Source organism: Megalops cyprinoides, chromosome 13 (assembly GCF_013368585.1).
Source record: "Megalops cyprinoides isolate fMegCyp1 chromosome 13, fMegCyp1.pri, whole genome shotgun sequence".
NCBI lineage: Eukaryota > Metazoa > Chordata > Actinopteri > Elopiformes > Megalopidae > Megalops > Megalops cyprinoides.
In genome coordinates this window covers 16,363,706-16,385,468 of record NC_050595.1, presented here as the reverse complement: position 1 = coordinate 16,385,468, position 21,763 = coordinate 16,363,706, and the positions used below count along the sequence as shown (strand labels likewise).

Genomic DNA, 21,763 nt, shown 5'->3' with positions numbered 1-21,763 from the left:
CTGATAGTCTAATTAATGTAGGTGTCATTGGTGTTGTATAAGAAAAAGTAAATGTGAAGAAGTCACAAATGTTTGTGATGTGGTCACACAGCCTCTATTCTGGCTCAGAGGCACATGTCTTGAGAATTGCTTCTGTGTCACAGGGGCTCCCCCCTCTCCTCTTCAGGGAATTGCTCCAAAACTGAAAAGGGGGCTTTGGCATCCCCAGAACTTCTGAACCTCTGTATATAGCTTACACTGCAGTCATGGGGTTTCCTCTGCCTTCAAGCCATGTACCAGGTTTGTGTTTCTGTCACCTTGCTATGGCAGGAGAGCACACATACACTTCCTGAGTTGTGCCAAGCCAGCAGTGAAAGCAACATGTCTGTCATGTGTATTGCTTTGCCTTTTATCACAGCATTACGTTTGTAATGTGTTGGCAGTACTACGGAAGGCCTTTGTGAGGGAGTGAATCACATTTGCTGTTGATGCTGTTGTGAATTTCAGATTGTAGTGTGATTAGTGATCTTCAGCACCACAGTGAATAAATGAGTGTCATCCACTCCAACAGCACAGTATTTCTCATTGACTGAATAGCAGTTTTGAAAATGTAAGTCTCACATCATTCCTTCAAAATAATGCACCATTTATTTTGAATACAGTCCAACAAAAAACAGTGCCTTGCCTGAACATATTTATTTAATTTAGTGGAACTGTGATACACCCAGTCTGTGCTTGGTTTGTGGAAACTGTGAAGAAGGAAAACCAGTATCTTGCTTTGGTTGTCAGGTTCTGTCGAGTGACCTTTATGAAAACATTGTTGTTTTTAGAGCTCTGGCATGCAGAGACTGTTTTCAGGTTAGCACGTGTTCACAGATATGCCAATTTCAGTGAGCTCTTAAAAGCAGTTTCCACTTAGGCAAACCTTGATGCTGGGCCACAATCTGATAAAACATAGAAAGAAGTTTGTATTTGGATGAAAGGAAGGTTGTGTCAGAAATGAATATCAGCATAGGAAGGGTCAGTTCCTTTCATGACACTATAGATAGATACAATAATTTGCTATTATAGTAGTATGTTTATTTGTATGTAAATGTTTTGCACCATTATTGACATTGTGTTATGTTTTACATTTGTTATCAAGTCTGGGACCACATATCAATTAATGTATAACTTAATGTATAACTGTATACAATCAGTAACAAAATGGGACTGATAAGGAAATCTGCTTATTAATGTTCTTAAATTCTTCTCATTTTAAAGTAATCAAAATACTCACAAACAAGGTGTAGCTTTTATTTATCTGAGGTTGTCAAAAATGGCAGCTTATGCTGAAAACACATTGCTTGATCTCGATCTGTTTTTGTTTGTTTTGCTTAACAATCACATTGTTGATTAGCTGTGAATCACAGAGCTATTTCCCACTCTCTTGTATGTATGCTGTATGGCACACTCTTCTCCCCATAAGAATCACATCCATGCGTTCAATTACATTATTCTCATAAGCACTTGATTCTTATAGGTGGAATAAATGAATGGTTAAAATCAGCATTTGATTCAAATACTGTTTTAAAGATTTAATTGAGATATGTTCAAGGTTAAAGTCAAGATGCTATGTGTTTAAATACATTCTGAATGCTACATCAAAACCTATTTTAAATTAGTGTTCTGTTTCAGTACTCTAATAGGTCATTTGAAAGTTAGATGTTTTTTTCTTTTTTTAGTATTTCTTTTTATGCTTTTTTACCTCTTTTTCGCCCGGTTTGTGATCTCCATTTGTGCACTAGGTTCATCTCTTCTCATGCGCTGTATGCTGGCGATGGAGTGTTACAGGCGATTGCAGTCCTCGGACGCAACCAACGGCTATTTTTCACACCACAAGTTGTTGCTGTTGCATCAACTAGATTAACTTGTGGAATGTATGGAATGGAAATTCCATCCTGTCACATTTATAGTGAGAGAAATTTTTATTTAACTTGTGAATCACAATGCGATGCCATCTGTTTCCACCCATGCTGAAGCTCTGAAGAACATGGAGCTATATGACCCTGAGAAGAGTCATTAAAAGGACACTGAGCAACACAAGAGTCTACAGTGCTTGATACAATTCTGTCTGGTCACTTAAAATTGCATATTGCTACTTTAGGAGTAAGGTTGGTTTATCGTCCTGTAAATATAAATGGATATCTAGTTGAAAGGATGCCATAAACTGGAAATGGTGGTTTCCCCAAAATAGTCTATAGCCTAGTATAAAATAACGGTATGTATTGTGTAGGCACAATTAACACTAATTCAGAGGCTGGATTTTTTTTGCCTTTTGAGCATTCTAAAGAGAATGTATTCACTTTGAAATTGCTGGAGTCTCTCAGAGCGGAGAGAGTACTTTCCCAGCTGTTCAAATATGAATGTGGTCTCAACAAATAAAAGCTCTGAAAAAATGAGGAAAGTAGGTGGTGTTGTGCAGGTAGTGACAGGGCCCCCTCAGAATGTGTCAGTCCTCTGCATGTTTGTTGAAAAGGACATTCTCTTCATTTGAATTTAACATTTCATCTGACCAGGGCACCCCAAATGAGTTTTTTTTATGCTGAAAATGTTTTGGAATGTTAATTCTGGAACTTAAAGCGAGCCAAGGTGTGATGTTTTTGTAGTCTGGGTAGAATTAACAATTGTCATTGTCTTAGCTGTTTCACAAAATGTGTTCGAAAGCATTTTCATACAAGAGCATTTTCAAAGTTATCGTTTTATGGACGTGTAGTGAGGTTTAATCTTTCCTGCTTTATACCTCTTATTACATATGACCCTCTGAAGGTGACGGCTGCATCACTTACACGCTCCCACTCCAGCACTGCATCCTGCATGGCTCTGAGTGCTCTCCTGTGTGTCTTTCCCCAGAACGTCATCCCTGCCTCCTTTGGACTGGCCCCTGCCCAGCCAGTTCGGGCAGTACGAGCTGAAGATCGAGGTGCACCCAAAGGCCCACCACAGAGCGCACTATGAGACGGAAGGCAGTCGAGGGGCGGTCAAAGCGGCATCAGGGGGGCATCCTGTGGTCAAGGTGAGACACGTGGCATCTTGTTAAAGGGACACACACTGAACAACTTGCTGAGGTAGCTCTTTGCTCTTCATGCAGCATGCTAGGTATGCCACTTTCACTTGGTTAGAGTGCTAAAAATGACCTTTTTTGGTTTAGCTGTTTAATGTCTCACATGACCTCTCCAGATCTTGAATGAGTTTGACGTGGCCTTGTTGTTTGCCATTCCCCCCATGGTAACTATTACTGTGGTCACATAATTGGCACATGATTTCATTCTTGTCTGGAGAGGAGCAGAGAAACAAACCATTGTGGATGGACTTATATTGGAAAATATTGGTAATAACAGCTTGTTAATACTGGGGACAGTTGAAAAATATATATATATGGCAGAAGTACTGTATTATCCTGTTTAGTACTATTTTTCAAGATATTCACAAAATGTAGCGAAATGTTACATTGTTTAGGCAGTGCTCCATCAACATTAGGGCATAAAATAAGCATAGACAAGACATAAAATAAATTCAGACAACTTGTGAGCAGCTAACAGGGATACCACAGTACTCTTCCCAGTCAACTACTAAAAAGAAGGAGGTTCTTTGAAAAAAAGACATTTACTGTATTTTTTGTGACAAAATGCCAGCAGGATAATAGATAGACAAACATTTTTTTTGAGCAGGTGTCCACATGAAACATTGCATTAATGTGCAAATGTTTTTATAAAGAAAGCAAAACAATAATAGTTTAAATATGAATATTTTTATAACAATAAGCATTTATAAAAGAATATACTGTGTGGTGCTGTTTGCATTTGCTTAATTATACATGGGACTAAGAGAGGTTTTGAAAAGGGCCCATGGATAAAGTTAGCACGAAAGTTGCTAGGAAGCCTTTGCAAAAATAAGGCTGATGTGTAGCCAATTGTTTTAATGTACTGTTTATTTGTTCCATGAAGGTAACAGACTGTTTAACGCTGACAGATTATGTAAAGTTCTTGAAAATGTAAACAAATGTAGCAGGTAGATTGTAAACACAGAGTAACTTGTTGCCTTAGGTTGTCGTGTTCTTGAATGTGGCTTCCCTAGCAGCACAGCAGTTAGGGCTTGTATACAGTTTCTCACAAAATGGTGCTACATTGAGGTAGAGCATGCTCTCAAAGGGTAAATGAGCTGCACTTGTATGTCAAGGTGTACTGCTACATTAGCAGGTAAGTTTACAGCCCAGCTCTTGTCTCATATTGAAGAGCTGTGGAGATCCTTGCAGTGAGGCAGTGAATTTTTAATGACCGAGGGGACATTGGCCTTTTGTTTGGTGATGGCACCATGGCATCATTGCAAACCCTAATTAAGGTAGAATCGCTGTTGAGTAACTGAATGTTGATTCAGAGGAAGGACTAAAACACCAGAGAGAAGTGGGTCCCATATGAATTAGAGGTGGACAGAAGTTCTCAAATGCTTGAGTGCTCTGAAGAAAAAGTGGTCCAGTATAAAAAACAATTTTTGATTGCTTTAAATATGCTAGTGAAACAGAAATGAGGGTGGCCGGTGCTGTTTTTTAAGAGGTAGCGCCTCTGAACCTTTTTAAAGGTTATCTAGCCGTTGGGAGTGACAATGTGATTGTTTTTATTTTGTTTTTGACCCTTTGACCCACACACCTTCACTAAATTGTACTAATACAACCTCAGCCCAATTATCAAAAAGAATCACTGCAGAGAAAAACAAAACAGCAGATAGCAAAATCAGGCATTTGCACTACATTATAAGGCTGGTAGTGAGTATGAGTAAACACATGTGTCCGGGATTTCTGTCAATGAAAAAAAAGTTTATTATCTACAAAGCAACCCAAGCATTAAGGGCTTTCATGGTAGTGGTTAAGGTTTTTGATGTGAATTTTCTTGCAGGGTTGTGACAGCTGCTTTCACATGTGCCAAAACTGCAGTACTTCCCTTTGTAAAGCTGTCCATTTTTCTGGAGTGTGCTAGCCTTAGGAAAAGGATACCTTGCATGTAAACAATACTCCAAATGAGTCTTGCTATCCCTGCATGAAAGCCTCTGTTTACCATACAAACAGTGAACTTTGGCCTTGCTGGTTGTGTTTCTTTTGCTGTCTAACCCAAAACGCAAATACCCCCCTCAGTGGTTTGTATCCCTCAATTGGCATTGCCTCAGTAACGTTGTTGGCTTGTGGTCCTGGATTTGGATGATCTAATATGTAAATGTCCTATGGGATATTTCTATATATCTGTATTCTATCCTATATATCTATTCTATATATCTGTGGATTTTTCTTGCTCTTGATCAGTTTCCCTTACCTGCTGTATATCAACCACACTCTACTAGATCCAACAGATCTAGCTGACAGACTAGTCTATCCAGTTATAGCTACAATAGTGCCTTGCAAGCTGTAGATGTTAATATCACTTTATAAATATTAGCAAACAGCAATTTCTGTAGCTCATTGCATCCATCTAAACTCTCATTGCATTGCATCCAAACTTTCTCTGTATTGATGTATAAAGAATACTAAATGAAATTTTAAAAAAGTATTGACACATTTACAGATCTTTCATATCAAAATAATAATTTTATAAGCAAGGCAAAAGCCTTCTTGATCCATTTTCTTAAATGACATTTGCACTGCAAGGCTCACAAATATTTCTTATAGTACTGTAATACAAATAGTGTATGAATAACCATTTAACACACACTTCTGTTACATTTTTGAAAGATGGTCATAATTTTATTTGCTTTTCAATCCTTAAATGTTCTTCTCTTGTTATGTAGTAGCATTGTTCCCTCTCCTGGTGGTTTATGTTCTTTGGAATCAGATTGGAGTTCCTAAATCTAATAAATTGTTCTGATATTTATCCTAGAATAAGTTGTAGCTGAAGACGAGCTACTTTAGCTGCTGCTTCATATTCTCCCCACCATGTGTGAGGATGCTTATTTTATTTGTCAAAATATAAACTTGGTTCAGTGCTCACAGTGAAGCTGGCTGCTTTTATTCTTCCCCTTCTTGTTGTTAGCAAAAGTGGACTTTTATAACCACTGAACTAATGTACAGGCTAATTATTTTTCTTAGTCAATGCAACTGTTTAATCACAATTCATAGTCAAGTAATGAGTCCATATCACGGAAGTACGAGAATTGCATAACATGGTTTAATCAGCCCAGTCAGGTCACTGCTGGTTTACTGATGTCTTTTGTATACAAAACACAGACTGTGCTTTGCTGTAATATTTATGGTCTGTTCTGTGCACCCCTTTGGTATGCTCTCCCAAAACGGTCTCTCAGATTGGCTTTGTGTTTTTGGAGAAACACTGTAGTTAAGACATCACTGTGTCAAAACATCAATATTTGTGTGAAGAGTAATTTCTTCTTTAAGGAATAATGATCACGTGGCCCACATATCTTCCTGTTCTTGAATCCAAGAGCTACTCTGTGGGCAAAATATGCAATATCACAAAGTGATGATGGAAACTGTATGGACTTTGACACTTTTGTGATGATCGTGAAGTTAAAAACACAGTTTTTGACCATGAAACTCAGAAAGAATCAGCCTCATTGTTACATGTGTAGGTTCCCTACTGGTAACATGGAGTTGCATTATTTTTGTCTTGAACTGGGCACTTTGTAGTCTTGCCATTATTTTTGCAATTTACTGAAGCTTCACCTCCTCCAGTTATCTTTATCTTCTTAAAGCAAAGCTGGGTTTTGTCTGTTTCTTTCTGATTATAATTTATTACTGTAGGTCAAGAGAAAGAGCAACATGGGTGGAGATCAGATGTAGGATTTATTTCATGTGAAGAGTGGTTTAGGCAAGTGTGAATCTGAATGGGTAAAATTTCCAGTAAAGTCACACTGTAGAATAGTATTGTGATAATCTGCAGTGGCTTTTGTGATTATCTGCAATGGCTTTTAAAAAGTGGTGTGGTGTATAGCACTTCTGTTTGTGGGGTGTGAGGAATTTGCCTATGCAAAGTATTCAAATAATACAAACTGTCTGTAAATCCACCTGTTTAAGCATCTTGAAGGCTCTATAGAGGTGACAGGTGAAGGCCATATGTCAGTATTGTGTCAGTATTCTCAATGTTGTGAACTCCCCATGTGAGACCTGTAACTCACCATCAGCCATGCAGGCACATCGGTTTGGGTTAACATTACAGGGGGCAGACCATTTCGTCACACCTGTTGCTAGGAGACTTGTAAGTCCATAACCCATCTGGCAGCAGTATCCTTGTGGGCATTTAATCGGATTAATTGTGTGCTGTGACACAAAAAGAAAGCATCTCTATCAATGGACACACTCACTTATGCAAGGTCTGAAAACCTTGTTGCTGTGAATTAACAAGATAAAATAAAATTCATAATAAATATAATTGTGCTGTTTTACTGTCCAACAAATGAAAGAACTAAACTCAGCGGTAATGCACTGTAGAATAGTCTGTTTATATTTTTTAGCTTGTGGCATGTGTTTGCATTTAATTTCTCTGAAAAGCTGTGAAGGAGCTCAGGTTTTCTGTTTACTAGGATTTCCAGGAGAAGGTTAGGCCTTCTGAGAGGTGAGATCATATTTCCCACGATAAGATTGAGACTGCTGTCTTTGTTTTTACAACACTGACACCTGTACATTTTACTGAACCTTTATAGTGACTGGAAATCATTAAGCATGTATGACACTGTATGATGGATTATTACCTTTTCTCCAGGCTCTCACTTATCTACATGCCTTTTTTAGTTTTGAGCTACACTTGAAGTCATGACCATAAAATAATATAAAATCACATCTATTAATGTAATATTAAAGGAGGTGTGCCTGACACTCAGAAAGAGTTTACTTAATAGATTAAAATATGCACTTATTCAGCACATAATTTAGAAAAACCAGCGAGTTGTTTCTCTTACATATGACACAGGCACAGAGTGGTTTACGGAGCGTCCCTGACGACAACAGCCTTTACCCGGAACCAGATCACACAGCCATATACAGCAGGAGCATCCAGTCATCCATGTTTCTCTTAGTGTTGACCTTGTTTAAACAAACTACCGGTTGAAAAATGCAAGGCCTGCGACACACAGCCTCACACCGCAGATAAACAGTCGCCTGTTGCACACCGAGCCCCTTGTGCGAGAACAGAGTTCCCTGTGTCCAGGCTTCAGGTAATGTCAGAGTGACGGCCCCGCGGGATGACGAAGGCTGGAACCGTCACTGACCTTGAGTCCTCGGCCTGCAGGCTGCGGGTCTTACTTGCGCACACGCTGACCCTTGCCATGGAAACCGCGGCGAAAACACAGGGAAACAAAGGGGGCCCTTTGTGGAGCTGCAGGATCCTCTGTCAGAGAGCAGGGTGCTACTTCAGTTCACCGAACATGTAATGTCTCACACACAGTGTGCTATACTTTAGGAAGAAGGGGGGAACGCCCTCACTGATGTGTCAAATCTTGTTAATATTTTGTTTTGATTTTGTGAATATTTGTGGACTGTATTTGTTCAATCAGTCTTGGCCTGCTGGGCTTTTTTTCGCAACAGGAACGCACGAACAGATGCAGACTAAAATGTTCATGCTTTATTTAGATCCTTGTATGTAATACAATCCAGTGGTTTTATTTTAATTTGGGTTTACTATTCTGGTCCTAAGGCCAAGAGATTGTTGCCCAGGGTTTGTATTTATGTCACCAGTTTAATATAACTGCATATTCATCAAGCCTTTTTATCAGTTGGTCTGAGAGGATTTTGAGATGGTAGTAGAAGTGTAGTAGTCACAATTTCCAGATGGTTGTCAAACGAATGTTGAGCAGGATGAAAGCATTGTCATGACATCTCTTAACGTATGTATGGTGTTTGTGTGTGTGTGTGTGTGTGTGTGTGTGTGTGTGTGTGCGCGTGCGCGTGCGCGCACCTTTTATTGCAAATTGGAGACACTACATAGCTGACATTTGTTATTATTGGTAAGGTGACATTACTATGTTAAAGTTGGTGGAACTACAAGGTAGTGCCAGCATGTCCTTTGGTTTGTACCACCTCATGTTCCCCTGGCTCATAATGGCTGTCTGTAAAATAAAGAGCTGTTTTCAGTGCACAAAAGCAGGAGTCTGCAAAATAAATACACACTTAGATTTAGCTCTGATGTGAAATTTTCAGAAAATAAAAAACAAAAATAGCTGTTTTTCTGTCTTGTCTTCATATTTCTTCAATCACACATTTCAAAGTGATATACAAAGTATTTAAATGTAAGTGTGTAGTTATGAATTTGTTATGTGCCTCTGCTAATGAGAGCTGAGCTGTCGGCTCACGTAGACAGTATTGTCAGTGAGTAGAGCTGGCCTGTTAGAGCGCACTGTGTGATTCGACCTCTCCTGGCACCCTGCGGCGTGCAGACGCAGTCGTAGTTGGCGTACGGGTCGGGACCGTGTGCGTGTGGACCGGGCAGAATGCGCACCATATGCTGTGTCTGACACACGCGTCGCTGTGAGAAAACACAGCCCGCTCCTTCTGACGCACTGATTTAGCAGTGGCACAAGGGGACGATCTGCCAGTACATCTCTGTCTGCATCCGTCATTTGCACAAAAGAAGCCACTTTCCCCCTTCACAAATCAGACTGTATCCTCAGCGTTGTGATATACTGTAGGTGGTTTTATTTACTAGGGAAACTTCTCTTCCTCAGTGTCCTCCCAACATGACCATAGTTCATCATCTTAACATTCTGTTTTAAAGCAGTGGGAATGTACACCCCTATTGGAAGTCCTTTAAAAAGTAATTACAGTTTGAAACAATAAGAATGCTGTAAGTAATCTGTAAGACTTGAAGAGAACTCATAAAGCTACTAGAAGTTTGTTCTGAAGTAACAACATTCTGCTACCCAACAATTTGAAAATGATCTCATGATCTGCAGGTATTCATTGGAGGTAAAATGTTTCCGTATCATAGCTTTTTCCCCCAGATGAAACAAGTGCAGAAAAATGTTAATGTCTACATAAACAAACTGGAAATCCTGCATGTCTGCATTGTAGTTCATACACATAAACATCGGGAAAATAGTAGGCCTTACAGTGGTAAATTTGAAGGCTGGAGCAATATTTAATCGGCTGATGTTTTTATGGTTGTAGAGGGCAGTAACTACTGTATTCATTTGTGCTTGTCTATGTGACTGTTACAGTGAGGTTCCCCCCCTCCCTTTTTGAAAGCTGCAAAACACCAAGCTGTCACTTTAAAAACTACTCTTGTACAAAACCATTTTTGCGGACACTTTAGTGGATGTGGCTTTGTTTTAAAAACAGTATCCCTCTGAGTTTCAAAGTTTAGGTATTGAAGTTATGTGTCACATTGACAATTTCCATGTCCATTTCCATGTTAAAATCCTCATGAAAGAACAATTTACAGTACATTGCTCCATATGTACATATTCATTAGCACCAAATAATGCAGAACTTTGTTTTGAAAACTGTCACTTTCATTAGCTACACCAAAAAAATGGAACAAATCATTGCACTGTGTGACCTACTTAAAACTGGCTAAAAGGGTGCGTGTATGTTTTTTCCATTATTAGAAAGTACATCCAAGCCTGGAATAATCAGGGTTCAGTGATTTAAAATAAGTTTAGTGAAATAAGCAGTGTTTCCTGTATCTGTGCCTCAAACTCTAGCTTCATGGAGAGCTTTTCCCAATGTGATTGTTGTTATTGCTGATGACATGGCTGGGATTGAACCTGGGCCTTAGAGCTCATCTTCCGCACAGGGCAAGTGCCTTAACCATTGGGCTGCCCGGGAGCATTGGCAGAATTTCGCAGCAGATGGGGCAGGCTGGGAAACTAGAGTCATGAGCCGAACACAGGCAGAACACAGGAGCTTCCTCTTCTTTCAGTCAATTTAAAGTATGAAGTGCACAAGCTCAAATGTTTCTTGTTTGCAGTAATATTAGCCAGCTTATGAACGTCTCTAGTTGGGTCGTTACCATTAGTTAGTAACTAAGTAAGTCAGTAGCATTACTAGCTAGTTATTTTAACAAAATTGCAGGGTCTGTCTCTGACTTCAGTGTGTCAAGAGTCACACTGTGTAGATATATGTTAAAATGGCCATGAAGATCATGAGGTAGCTAGCTATCTAGCTTACTGTTAAAATATTAAAAAGTTGGGAATTACTGGAAATGTCATACTCGCTAAAGCTTGTACATTCCCGACGCTGTTTCAGTCTAGATGAAATGGCGCGCCGTTCAGGAAAACGGGAAAGGCAAAGTAATGTTCAGTTAAATGCTTTATATGTTTCAGTAATTCATTTCAGGAAAAAGAAATATTTTCAAATGAAACAGCATTTAGTTTGACATTTGGATTAGCTGCACATACTTCCAGAAATAACTTCAATGGTCATGGCCAGCTTACAGGTAACCACACTTGACCTTCACTAACCCATTGTACAGAACGTTTACACTGTGATGGTGAGAAAACACTAAAGGTCACCATTAAGTGGTGGCTACAGCTCTGTGGGTCATTGAGATACCAGTGAAAGGAGCTGCCCTGTTCAGATCATGTAGCCGCTCAACAAAGACAAAGGTGAGGTCCTGCAGGTCCAGTCTTGGCCAAGCACAACATTCCAACCCTAGCCGAACTGTGCGGCCTCTGTCCTCTTTTTCCTGCGGTGGTGGTAAACCACTCTCCCTCCAGCAGAAATGCAAACCCTTTCGGTGAGCTGCTAGCCTTCCTAGCCGGCATATTCACATTCAGAATGCACATGGAAACGTCTGCCTCAATGCCCATGGTGAACAGACAGACTGCTGTTGCACTGCCTGCTTCTACACATTTCATAAACTGGTTGTGAGTGTTTGACAAACATTTGAAGCCTTGCAGCATTATTGGCAGTGCAGGGTGGCATCAGTAGGGTCTTTCATGGACTCATTTTGAAAACACTTTTGTTCTTTGGAATCCTTTCACTGTTTTAGTCCAGATGCCAAGCTGTGTCTTTCATAAATTAATGTCTCTGTCTCTTAAGGATTTAATTGCTTTGTTTCTGTGTTTGTTTTTTATTTTGAAATTGAGTCCCCTCTTTGGCTTTAACCTCTGGTTAGAATGGTTTGTTTTGGATTTCCCTTAGAAAGACTAAGCTCTTGTAAAAGACTGTAGATCACATGATAGTCTTGGAAGTGATTGCGTAAATTTGGAATCCTTGGTAAGATGCATGAATGGGAAAATATGAAAAAGATATGGGTGGGGAGCCTTAGCTTTGACCTGGTTGGAGTCCAGAGCACCAGATGCATCTCCATTAGCTTTTCCAGAACAGGCCTGCTTGAACATTTCACATTTCAGCATGACTTTTAAACAAAGTGAAAGGAGTGGATGAATACAGTGGAAATTTTGAATTTCTCAGAAAATGACAATGTTTTGTGGCCCTGAGAGCATACCACAAAACCAAATTAACATGTGACTTAGATTAAAACCTGCTAGAATGTAATTTTTTCCCAAAAATGTCACGTATGTCAAATTTGTACTTGCTTTGATTATTTTATTTCTCATCAGCAGTGCTATGACAAAAATCGCTTTATAAAACAGTTTGTTCCTTTCCATTAGTTCCATTGTTTCTATCGGTCAGTTTGTGTTCCAGTTGTGACAGTATTTACCAACAGGTAAATGGAATTTTTGTACATGTTTTTAATGTCATTGCACATTGAAAAACATATATATATTGCTCCATTCCACTTCACTAAAAGCTAAGTTATCAAAGTTGGAAACATTTACAATCTCTTTTAAGAAGTAGGCTATGTTAAAGTTATTGTTGCAAGCTAGCAATTGAACTCTAGGATGTGATGTTCAAATTTAAATAAATGATGTCTCAAAACCCAGCTTGTTATCTAGCTCATTTGCCGGCTAGCTAACAACCCTGACAGCAACATTTACATAATATTAGGAGTGTTACTATAGCAACGGAATTGTTAGGTACAACATTCCTTGGCGGTTTTATGTAATCAGTACAACTTGTTAATTTTGGTCTCCCTTCTTACTTTATGTAACTAAGTTAACCTTGGCTCAGCTAATTATGAATCTGTTTTATAGAAGTGATATGACACAGAAACCCAAGGTAGTCAATATCATTATTATTGGCATGGCTAGGGGTTTGCTATATAATTTAATAGAAAACAAATCATATTATATTTTTGTTTTCCTGTCGGCTTTATTTCTGGGGGGAATGTATCATCTCATGCCTAGTCAGAATGTATGGTGTTTATGTATACGTGTATACGTATATTTTCTTTTGCAGCTCATAGGCTACAATGAGAAGCCAGTCAATCTACAGATGTTCATTGGAACTGCTGATGACCGCTACCTAAGACCACATGCCTTCTACCAGGTGCACAGAATCACTGGGAAAACGGTTGCTACTGCTAGCCAGGAAATCATAATCGCCAGTACAAAGGTTCTCGAAATTCCTCTCCTTCCTGAAAACAATATGTCAGCCAGGTACTTGTCATAACTACGTAATTTGAAAATTACATGTTTCAGTCTTCCTCATGCCACTGTTGACACCTTGCAAGCACAAAAGTAGAATTATTTATTATGTTGTGTGTATAATATTCAATGACCTCAGCATTGAATAGAGTTTAATGCATTAAATTGAATAAAATATAAATACATAACAGAACAAATCTATACATTTACATACTTGCGTTATACTTAAGCATACTAAGAGTAGTAGAGTACAAAATCATATTCACAAATAAATTATTTTATTCTGGATCCTCAGGGTTCACATGTAAAATCCATTCCTGTTTTCGTCTCAGAGTTCTTTCTTGTTTTTGCCATCTAGTTATTTGATCATTGTATTAGATCTGTATGCTATTTGTCCCCTGTAAGTGTAATAAAACAGCACCGATATCTGTAGAAGCACAGTGGCATGTGTGTACATGAGTCAGCGGGCATGTTTTCCTGGTGCTATGACCTCCCTGTGTTTGGTAGCATTGACTGCGCAGGGATCCTGAAGCTGCGTAACTCGGACATTGAGCTGCGGAAAGGGGAGACGGACATCGGGCGGAAGAACACCCGGGTGCGAATAGTGTTCCGAGTGCATATCCCTCAGCCTGGTGGGAAGGTCCTCTCCCTGCAGGCCGCCTCTATCCCTGTGGAGTGCTGTGAGTGCCCCCTCACCCCATCCCACCCCACCAGCCACCACAGGTTTTCACACAGATGCGAGAACACACCTACTTACACAAATTCCACACCAAACTGGCTGTACTACAGTCATAGCTGAGGTTTGGCTGCTGGCTCACCCATACCACAGCCACACTATAACTGAGGCCACACCTATGCCACACCTATACTATACTCGGCTCACACCCATGCTTTACCAATTTCGTGCTTATAGTACACTCAAGATACACTGTACTAAACTCACGGCTTATATGTGCCACATCTATGCCATACCCATGCAAAACCCACACATCACACTCACACTCACATCATACACATTTATCTGATATTATATTCAAAACTGGTGTGTGACCTGCTTTCTCTTTTTTCGTGATTGCAGCTCAGCGCTCGGCCCAGGAGCTCCCCCAGGTTGAAAAGTACAGTCTAAATAATTGCTCCATCAGTGGAGGGGAAGAGATGGTCATCACAGGCTCCAACTTTTTACCTGAATCCAAAGTCATCTTCCAGGAGAAGGGGCCTGGTAAGAAATTGTGTAGTGTTTACATTCTGTATCCACAGTGTGTCGGACCACTGCAAGATTATTTCAGGTGTAAACAAATAATTCACTGGACGATGACTTGCCAAATGGTCTTGTTCTTGCCAAATTTTATTCAGAGAATTCCAGTCAAGAAGAGTATTTTTGCACCTGGTTAGCAGGGGCTTCAGGTAGTGAAATAAAAAGCATAAATGAAAGCATAAAGTTGAGGAAAACGCACAAAAAATAGAAAAATTAACAGGTGATTTTGCCTCACATTAATAAAGTAAGGCAAAATCACTCTATGGTAAAGCAAAAGACAGCCACAGAACCTAGAGCATATCTGTGCAGAGAAGCTCAGTGTGCCGACTTCACGAAAATAAAAGGATTCCAAACAACACATTAAACTTGGAGTTGTAGTCCACTGAGGCACCAATGCCCCTTCTATTTAACCGATCACATTACACTGGCATCTTACACATCTTAACCAATAACAAAACTTTGAGGTGGGCCTTTTGACCTTAAACCAAGACAATTTAAAACCCTGATCCCCCGTCTACATTGCATGTGGGACTGTTTACTAAAGCAGGGAACAGGAATGCTGGCCATGTCAACTCTCAGGCCATTGCCACTTAAAAATGAGGAAGAGAGGAGCAGGCCAATCCCCATGTGAAAACAAAGACACTCACAATCCCAAATTATGATCCCTAGGGCTTTCACCACCTAAGCCTTCGGCATGTGAACACTAATAGCAGGTCTTTCCATGTCAACATTGCTTCACATGAAATACCGGCACCATTTTTTCAAAGCTAGGTGCTCCAGTCCAATGAAGGTCTTGCATTCAGGTAATCTGTGTAGCTCCCCTATTTTTGCTGAAGGTAGTACCATGGCTACAGTTTTGTTTACAGCTGTTTTTTTTTTTTTTGTTTTTCAAAGAAGGTCAGTAATAAGGGTATACAACTTTTACTAAGTATCCAGACCAATGTAAAAGACAGCTAAGAAATTATGTGGTTTTAGACATAAGATTATGAGAAGCAATGAAACACCCTACAGTTTGGATGGATTTGGACAGCTGTTTTTTTTAGCTGCGGAAAAAATGGCTCTAGGAAACAGCAGCAAGGTAACACCTGGTATTTGAACCTGCTTCCCACATGCCCCAAGGGTTGTTCCACACTGCAGCCACAATGCATCTATTATGCTTCATTGCTATTTTTAAAATAGGGTTTGATACTATATTAGTGTTATTAGCATACTTTAAGTAAATGCTGCAAAATGCAGAGAGCAGCAAAATAATTGAAAGTGCTCTCAGAATTTCCTTTCCATGCATTTCTTGAAAGTAAGGAGTTTAAGGCTTGCCAGACAAACAGTATTATAGATCATTAGTGACAGGACAACAACTAGATGTATGGCGCACAATAATGTTTCCTGAAAGAAACAGCAAGATGTCACCTTGTGAATCTGGCATCTGCTGTGTCTTCTGCTGCCTAGTTCTCTCTGCAAAGCAGTTTTCTGCTTTTTTACTTTTGAGCTGATTTTGGTATGAATATAGCTGACTATGATGTTGTTGCACACCTTGCATAGTGCATCTCAAGTGTTTATGCATTGTACAGTAACACACTGTGAAGTGATGCAGTTTCATTCTGGAGATTTCTGTGCCCTGGGGTACTGCAAATTTGATTGACGTCATTCCCCAGTTTCCCAATAATCCATGCAAGTAAAGGCAAGCCCAAAAATGGAATCATTGTAAAGGAGGCATTTGTGTAACCAGCCCATGCTTGTCTCTAATATTTTCTGAAAAAAAGGCATGACACTCATCCTGTGAAGCAGCAGAACCACCCAGATATTTTACAGCTTGGAAATGCTGTGTCTGTCTTCTTATGCAGAAAAAATCCCAACAAAAGATGTAGTAATCTGAATTCACACATAGATCTGCACTTGGTCATGTAAACACACCTTTGTCTCGAGTCTAGGGGGAGACAGACTTAAGGGGAAACATGGCTGTAGAAAACTCACACAGAAATTAACCCTGCTGAATGCATTGTGTTTCTAAGAAGGAATTGTGTTGGTTTGGGGTATAGGATTCATGAAATATGTTTCTGTTGCCTTACTCTCATTGTGGATGAAATCAAAGTAGATCTGCATATCTCTATCGGGGGATTTCTTTTTAGGAGGAGGATGAGAGTTGGAATTAAACATATCTTGCCTGTCATGGTTAGTCATGTGTAACAAGAATGACTATCCTAGTGTAACAGAAGTGAACTTAATGATGAACAGCAAGTGAACGTAACATGTCATAAACATGATGCATTGATTCTGGAAACAGCAACATGGAGTTTCCTGATGTGCTGGTTTTTCGTCTGTGTTTCTTAATTGTTTGGACAGAAAATGACTTCAGCTGGTGTATTACATGTAAATCAGTTGTAAAATAAGTAATAACTGAAACCTGGATGTCTGCCATAAGAGATGATTACCCTCTTTTATCTTATATCAAGGTGTTGTCTAAGAGGTAGAAAGAAGTGTCATAGAGCGTAGGAGTGTGAACTTGCTCTCTTGTCAAGTAGGCGGTGATTTCCTGTAATTCTAAACTACTGTGGTAAGGCTAAAAAGCATCCTGCATTCTTGGTGCCAGTGTCTACATTGTCTCTGTCTGAGCAGAGCACAATGAATGCTGACACCAACTGTTCGCCTTTGAGAGTAACTTTGATGTGATGAATTTGATTGAATTCTCATATGCAAATATGAATGCTGGCTCTATACATTGTGCATCTGGAAAGGGAATGTCCAGTGCATTTTTAGCAGGGAGACAGATATATGTCCAGGTGTATGGGGTCATCAGCAAATCCAGCAGGTGCCAGAAGTATGACAGCCCAATGCTTTCTCTGACTACACTGCTGAAGAGCTGTCCTACCATCATACCCCAGATCCATGTTGTCTGAGAAAAAAATAACATGATTGCAATGCTCCTGTACAGATGTTACTCAATTCCCTTATTTTAATGGGGTGAACAATTTTTCCAGCACTCCGTGATTTGCAAGGGAGTGGGCTGCTGTCGTCTGTAAATTGCTCCAAGATGGGCTCCATAAATGAGCAGCCGGCAATAGTGAGCAGCAGTTGCATGTGCCTGGGATGTATAGGGCAGGGTAACATTTATCTTTGGGGAAGACCAGGGTGAAGAAGTCATGCAGGTGCAGAGGTCAGACCTGCGTGTGCCTTAGGGTCCTTGGAGCTGCCACCTGTGGAGTTTAAGGTGCTGGTGTTTTCCATTTTATGACACAAATGAATTTGTAAAATGGTAGTAGCGACCGCAGTGGTGGCTCGCTTCCTTGCTCCAGCAGAAGTGCCCCTTTTTATTAAAACGATTGTGACTTCTACAGCAGCAGCCCATAAAGTTTTCCCTGCTTCTAGTTCCCTGGACAATTCTTCTGAATGACTCTTTAAAATGCCTAGCTAGAAGTCAGATTTGATTTTGGAACATTATGAGATGTTTCTTGTCCAACAATCTGGCTTGATGTGTAGAGGAGGGTTCCCCTATATAATACTGTGGGCAATGCTGTGGTATAAAAAAATAAGACACAAATACAAACACAATCTTGGAGGAGCCTAGCCACAGTTCACACTAAAGTTGGTGAAGGTCAATCATTTCTTTTGCCCTGCATGGATTCACATGGCACAGGGGGGGGTTGGATTTCTCTGGTGTGTGAATTTGACATTAGCTATTCAGAACTTGATAATATCACAAGTCATTTGAGAGGGCACCACGGCAGCTAAACTTTTTTCTTTTTTTTCTCTGCAGATGGGCGACCTCAGTGGGAAGTAGAGGCAAAAATTGTGAGAGATAAAAGCCAAGGGGTATGTAGAAAATAGTCTTTGATTAAACCATGGATCATAAAAATGAACATAGTAAAGTTGTTACTGAAATACTTTAAAGGTTTGTTTGGCATGGTTTTGGTTGGAGAGAGCTGGAAAAAATAGCCAGTTGATTTTCTCAGTGGTCTGCAAAGAGAATAAAAAGCTGGACTATTTTGATTAACAAGGCAGTAAAACTAATCTATTTTGTTGTCCTTGCAGTCCACCATTGTTGTGGATGTCCCTCCATATCACAGTAAGACGACAACTTCCGCTGTTCAGGTCCAATTCTATGTGTGTAATGGGAAAAGGAAAAGAAGCCAATCACAGCGTTTTACATACCTGTCAGGTACGGTACACTAAGGTGCCTAAGAATCCTTCCTTTTAAACTAGTCACACCCAGGTTGTACTCCCTTTTGCAGCTGTCTTTTGATGTGGTATGTGATGGATTCCTTGAATGGCATTTAATCTTACATCTGACAACTATTGCAAAATTAAATGGAATTGCTGTTTAAATTGCTGATTCGAGTTTTCATTATGCAAATAGAACTATTTTGGTCTGTTGTCTTCTGTGGAAATACTGCATAAAATATTTAATATTGATCTTGACTTGAGCAAAAATGTGGTGTTATGATCAAGGAACTGAATTTACAACCACAAGGTCACAATCCCAAGTAGGACTCAGTTCTTGTATCCATGGGTAAGGTACCAAAGCTTAATTGCTTCAATAGACACCTGGCATAATATAAACCTAATACAAATGCATAATATATTAAATGCAGGCCATGTAATATGCTCTGGTAATTAAGTAAAGGAAACATCTAATATAAATAATAATTTATATAAGGAGTAGGAAAATAATTCAGTAGGAGTAGAGTCTTGAAGTGTGCACTGGCACTGCTGTGGTGATAAAGGCCTCTGCATGTGTGGAGAGTGTTGAACAGCTACTGTATTGACGGCATATAGGTTCCTCCAGAATATGGGGGTTATAGTCATGAGATATCAGAATGAAAGACTCTTTAATTAGTGCAAAACCATTTCTGAACAGTATCACTTCAGCTTCATCAGTCATCTGTCCCTCTTTCACCGGCTTTCCCTCACCACTGAAATGAGGGTCATCCTAACACAAACACATTTATTTTGTCCTCTGGTGACTCCTCTTTTTGCAGAAAGGCGTCCTTGTGATCCAGCTGGCAAATAGCTATGCGGGGCGGGGTTTCCAAACCCGTTTTCCCTCCTGTTTGTTGCAGAGCTGCCATGGCTTCAGGGCCTTCTGCCGTTCCCATAAAACGCTTTGCATGGCACACAGACAAACAACATATGCCCCCTCAGCCTCATAGCTGGATAAAAATATCTCTCAAAACATTTGTTTGGTGAGCACCAGATTGGTAAATAGGTTACTGTTAGATAGTGTACTGTTGCTGTGTTTCAGTACACTGCCCTATTTCTGAACAAAGCACGAAATCTTTTAAAGTTTAAATGACTGTGTTGCTGTACTTTTGTTACGTAACAACAACAAAAAGCACAACTGAAATGACCACAGTGGTGATGGCATGAGTCCAGTGTGCACTTATCTTGAACTCGTTATTTATGTTGAAATTTTCAAAATGTGTCTACAGTGAGAAATACTGACTCAGTTAAGAGATATTTCAATTCATTGTCCATTCAAATGAAGTGAAAAGAAGAATAATTATAATTTAACATTCAGAATCATCATCTTATTTGTATAGTGTTCTCAAAATAATGTAAAAAAAATGTTTTCTGGAAAGTAAATTTTGATATTTTTGCTGTTGGCACATTTAAATAAACATTTCTTCACTTATAGACATATTTCACCAAGACATATATCATCTTTCAGAAATGTACATTGGGATGGTTTGAAGCATTATCTTTATGATGGAGTATGGTCATTTCACAGCACAGCTAGTTCAGAGCCAAATCCTCTTTCTGGCTGTTGATGATGTAGCTTTGTGTCATTCATTTCATTCATTGGAATAAAATTGAAACTTTTAGAAAAGAGAAATATTTAAGAACAATGAAATATTCTCCATTCACAACCTGCACATCTGTTCACCCATACAAAAGCTATTTATAACTGTTTGATGTCTGTAAGCAATCTTTGACTCATGCATTGAGAAAACAGAAGTTCTCCCAATAGTCAGAATTGGACACAGTCTGAGAAGGCTGTAACATCCTCCTCTCTTTTATTATTTTGTTTTTGCAGTTATGGTGAAGCAGGAACAGAGAGAAGAGCGGGACGTACAGGCTGCCCCCCCAATGCCTATGCCCTTGCCTATGCCCCTGACCCCCCCAGTCACCCAGCTGCCCTCTCCCGACAAGGCCCACCCACACGATAGCCTCCTCTCCTGCTCCCCCCGAGGTCTGGTCCCTGGCCTGCCGTCCCCCCAGCCCACCTACTCTCCCACAGGCTCTTCCTCCTTCAAGCATCTGCCAGGGCTCCAGGGCCGCAGTCTCAACCCCAGCTCAGACTGCCAGCTGATCGGCCCGGCTCCTGCTTTCCACCCCATGCCGGCCCCGCCAGCCAGGCCCTCCTACCAGCCTATGCAACACAACCTGGCGTACAACGGCCAGACCAGTCTTCCGATGAGCACTACCTTACCCCAGGTGTACGAACAGATGCCCTACCAGTCTGACCCTGCTGCTGCTGCCCGCCCCCTGGGCCATGGCATGGTGTACCATTCCCCTCCCTCAGTCTCCAGCTCCACTCCACAGTCTGCCACAAGTCCATCACTGGCCCTCACCTCTCCACATCTGCACTCTGTTAGCTATCACTGCTGCAACAAGGCGCAGGTCTCCTCCCCGACACACTCCATGGGCCAGCCCTCGCCCCAGCTGCAGCACACTCTAGGCTACCACTCCAGCACCCAGAGGTCTGCCTCCTGCCCCTCACCTACCACTTCTCCCATCTCTGTGGTGCCCCCGTCACACTCAGGGCCCTCCTCTCCCCAGCTGCACTCACTGCCATACCAGTCCCCCACCCCGAGGGCGGCCTCCTCCCCCTCACCAACCCCCAGCAGCCCTCTGATGCACCTTCCTCACTCCAGCCAGCCATCCCCCCAGACGCCCAGCCCCAGCATGGCCGGACTGTCCTCTGTTTCCCCCCTGGCCCCTCACCCTCCCTTCCCCGCTGTGGTAGAGGGGCTGAACATCAAGCAGGAACCAGAGGACAAAGAGCCCACTTTCCGCTCGATAGGCCTGCAGGACATCACACTGGATGACGGTAAGGTCCTGTGTTAGTGC

General features: G+C 40.7%; 1 protein-coding gene across 3 annotated transcripts in view; it reads left to right on the top strand.

The window, feature by feature from the left end:
• LOC118787933 (nuclear factor of activated T-cells, cytoplasmic 3-like) overlaps positions 1-21,763 on the top strand; it is a 58,221-nt gene that overhangs the window by 23,781 nt on the left and 12,677 nt on the right. For all 3 annotated transcript variants that reach the window (XM_036543706.1, XM_036543709.1, XM_036543707.1), the window contains exons 3-9: positions 2,872-3,034; positions 13,256-13,455; positions 13,951-14,123; positions 14,522-14,662; positions 18,450-18,505; positions 18,725-18,851; positions 20,727-21,743. In XM_036543706.1, coding sequence (XP_036399599.1) covers positions 2,872-3,034; positions 13,256-13,455; positions 13,951-14,123; positions 14,522-14,662; positions 18,450-18,505; positions 18,725-18,851; positions 20,727-21,743 — 1,877 coding nt within the window. The remainder of the gene's footprint in view (positions 1-2,871; positions 3,035-13,255; positions 13,456-13,950; positions 14,124-14,521; positions 14,663-18,449; positions 18,506-18,724; positions 18,852-20,726; positions 21,744-21,763) is intronic.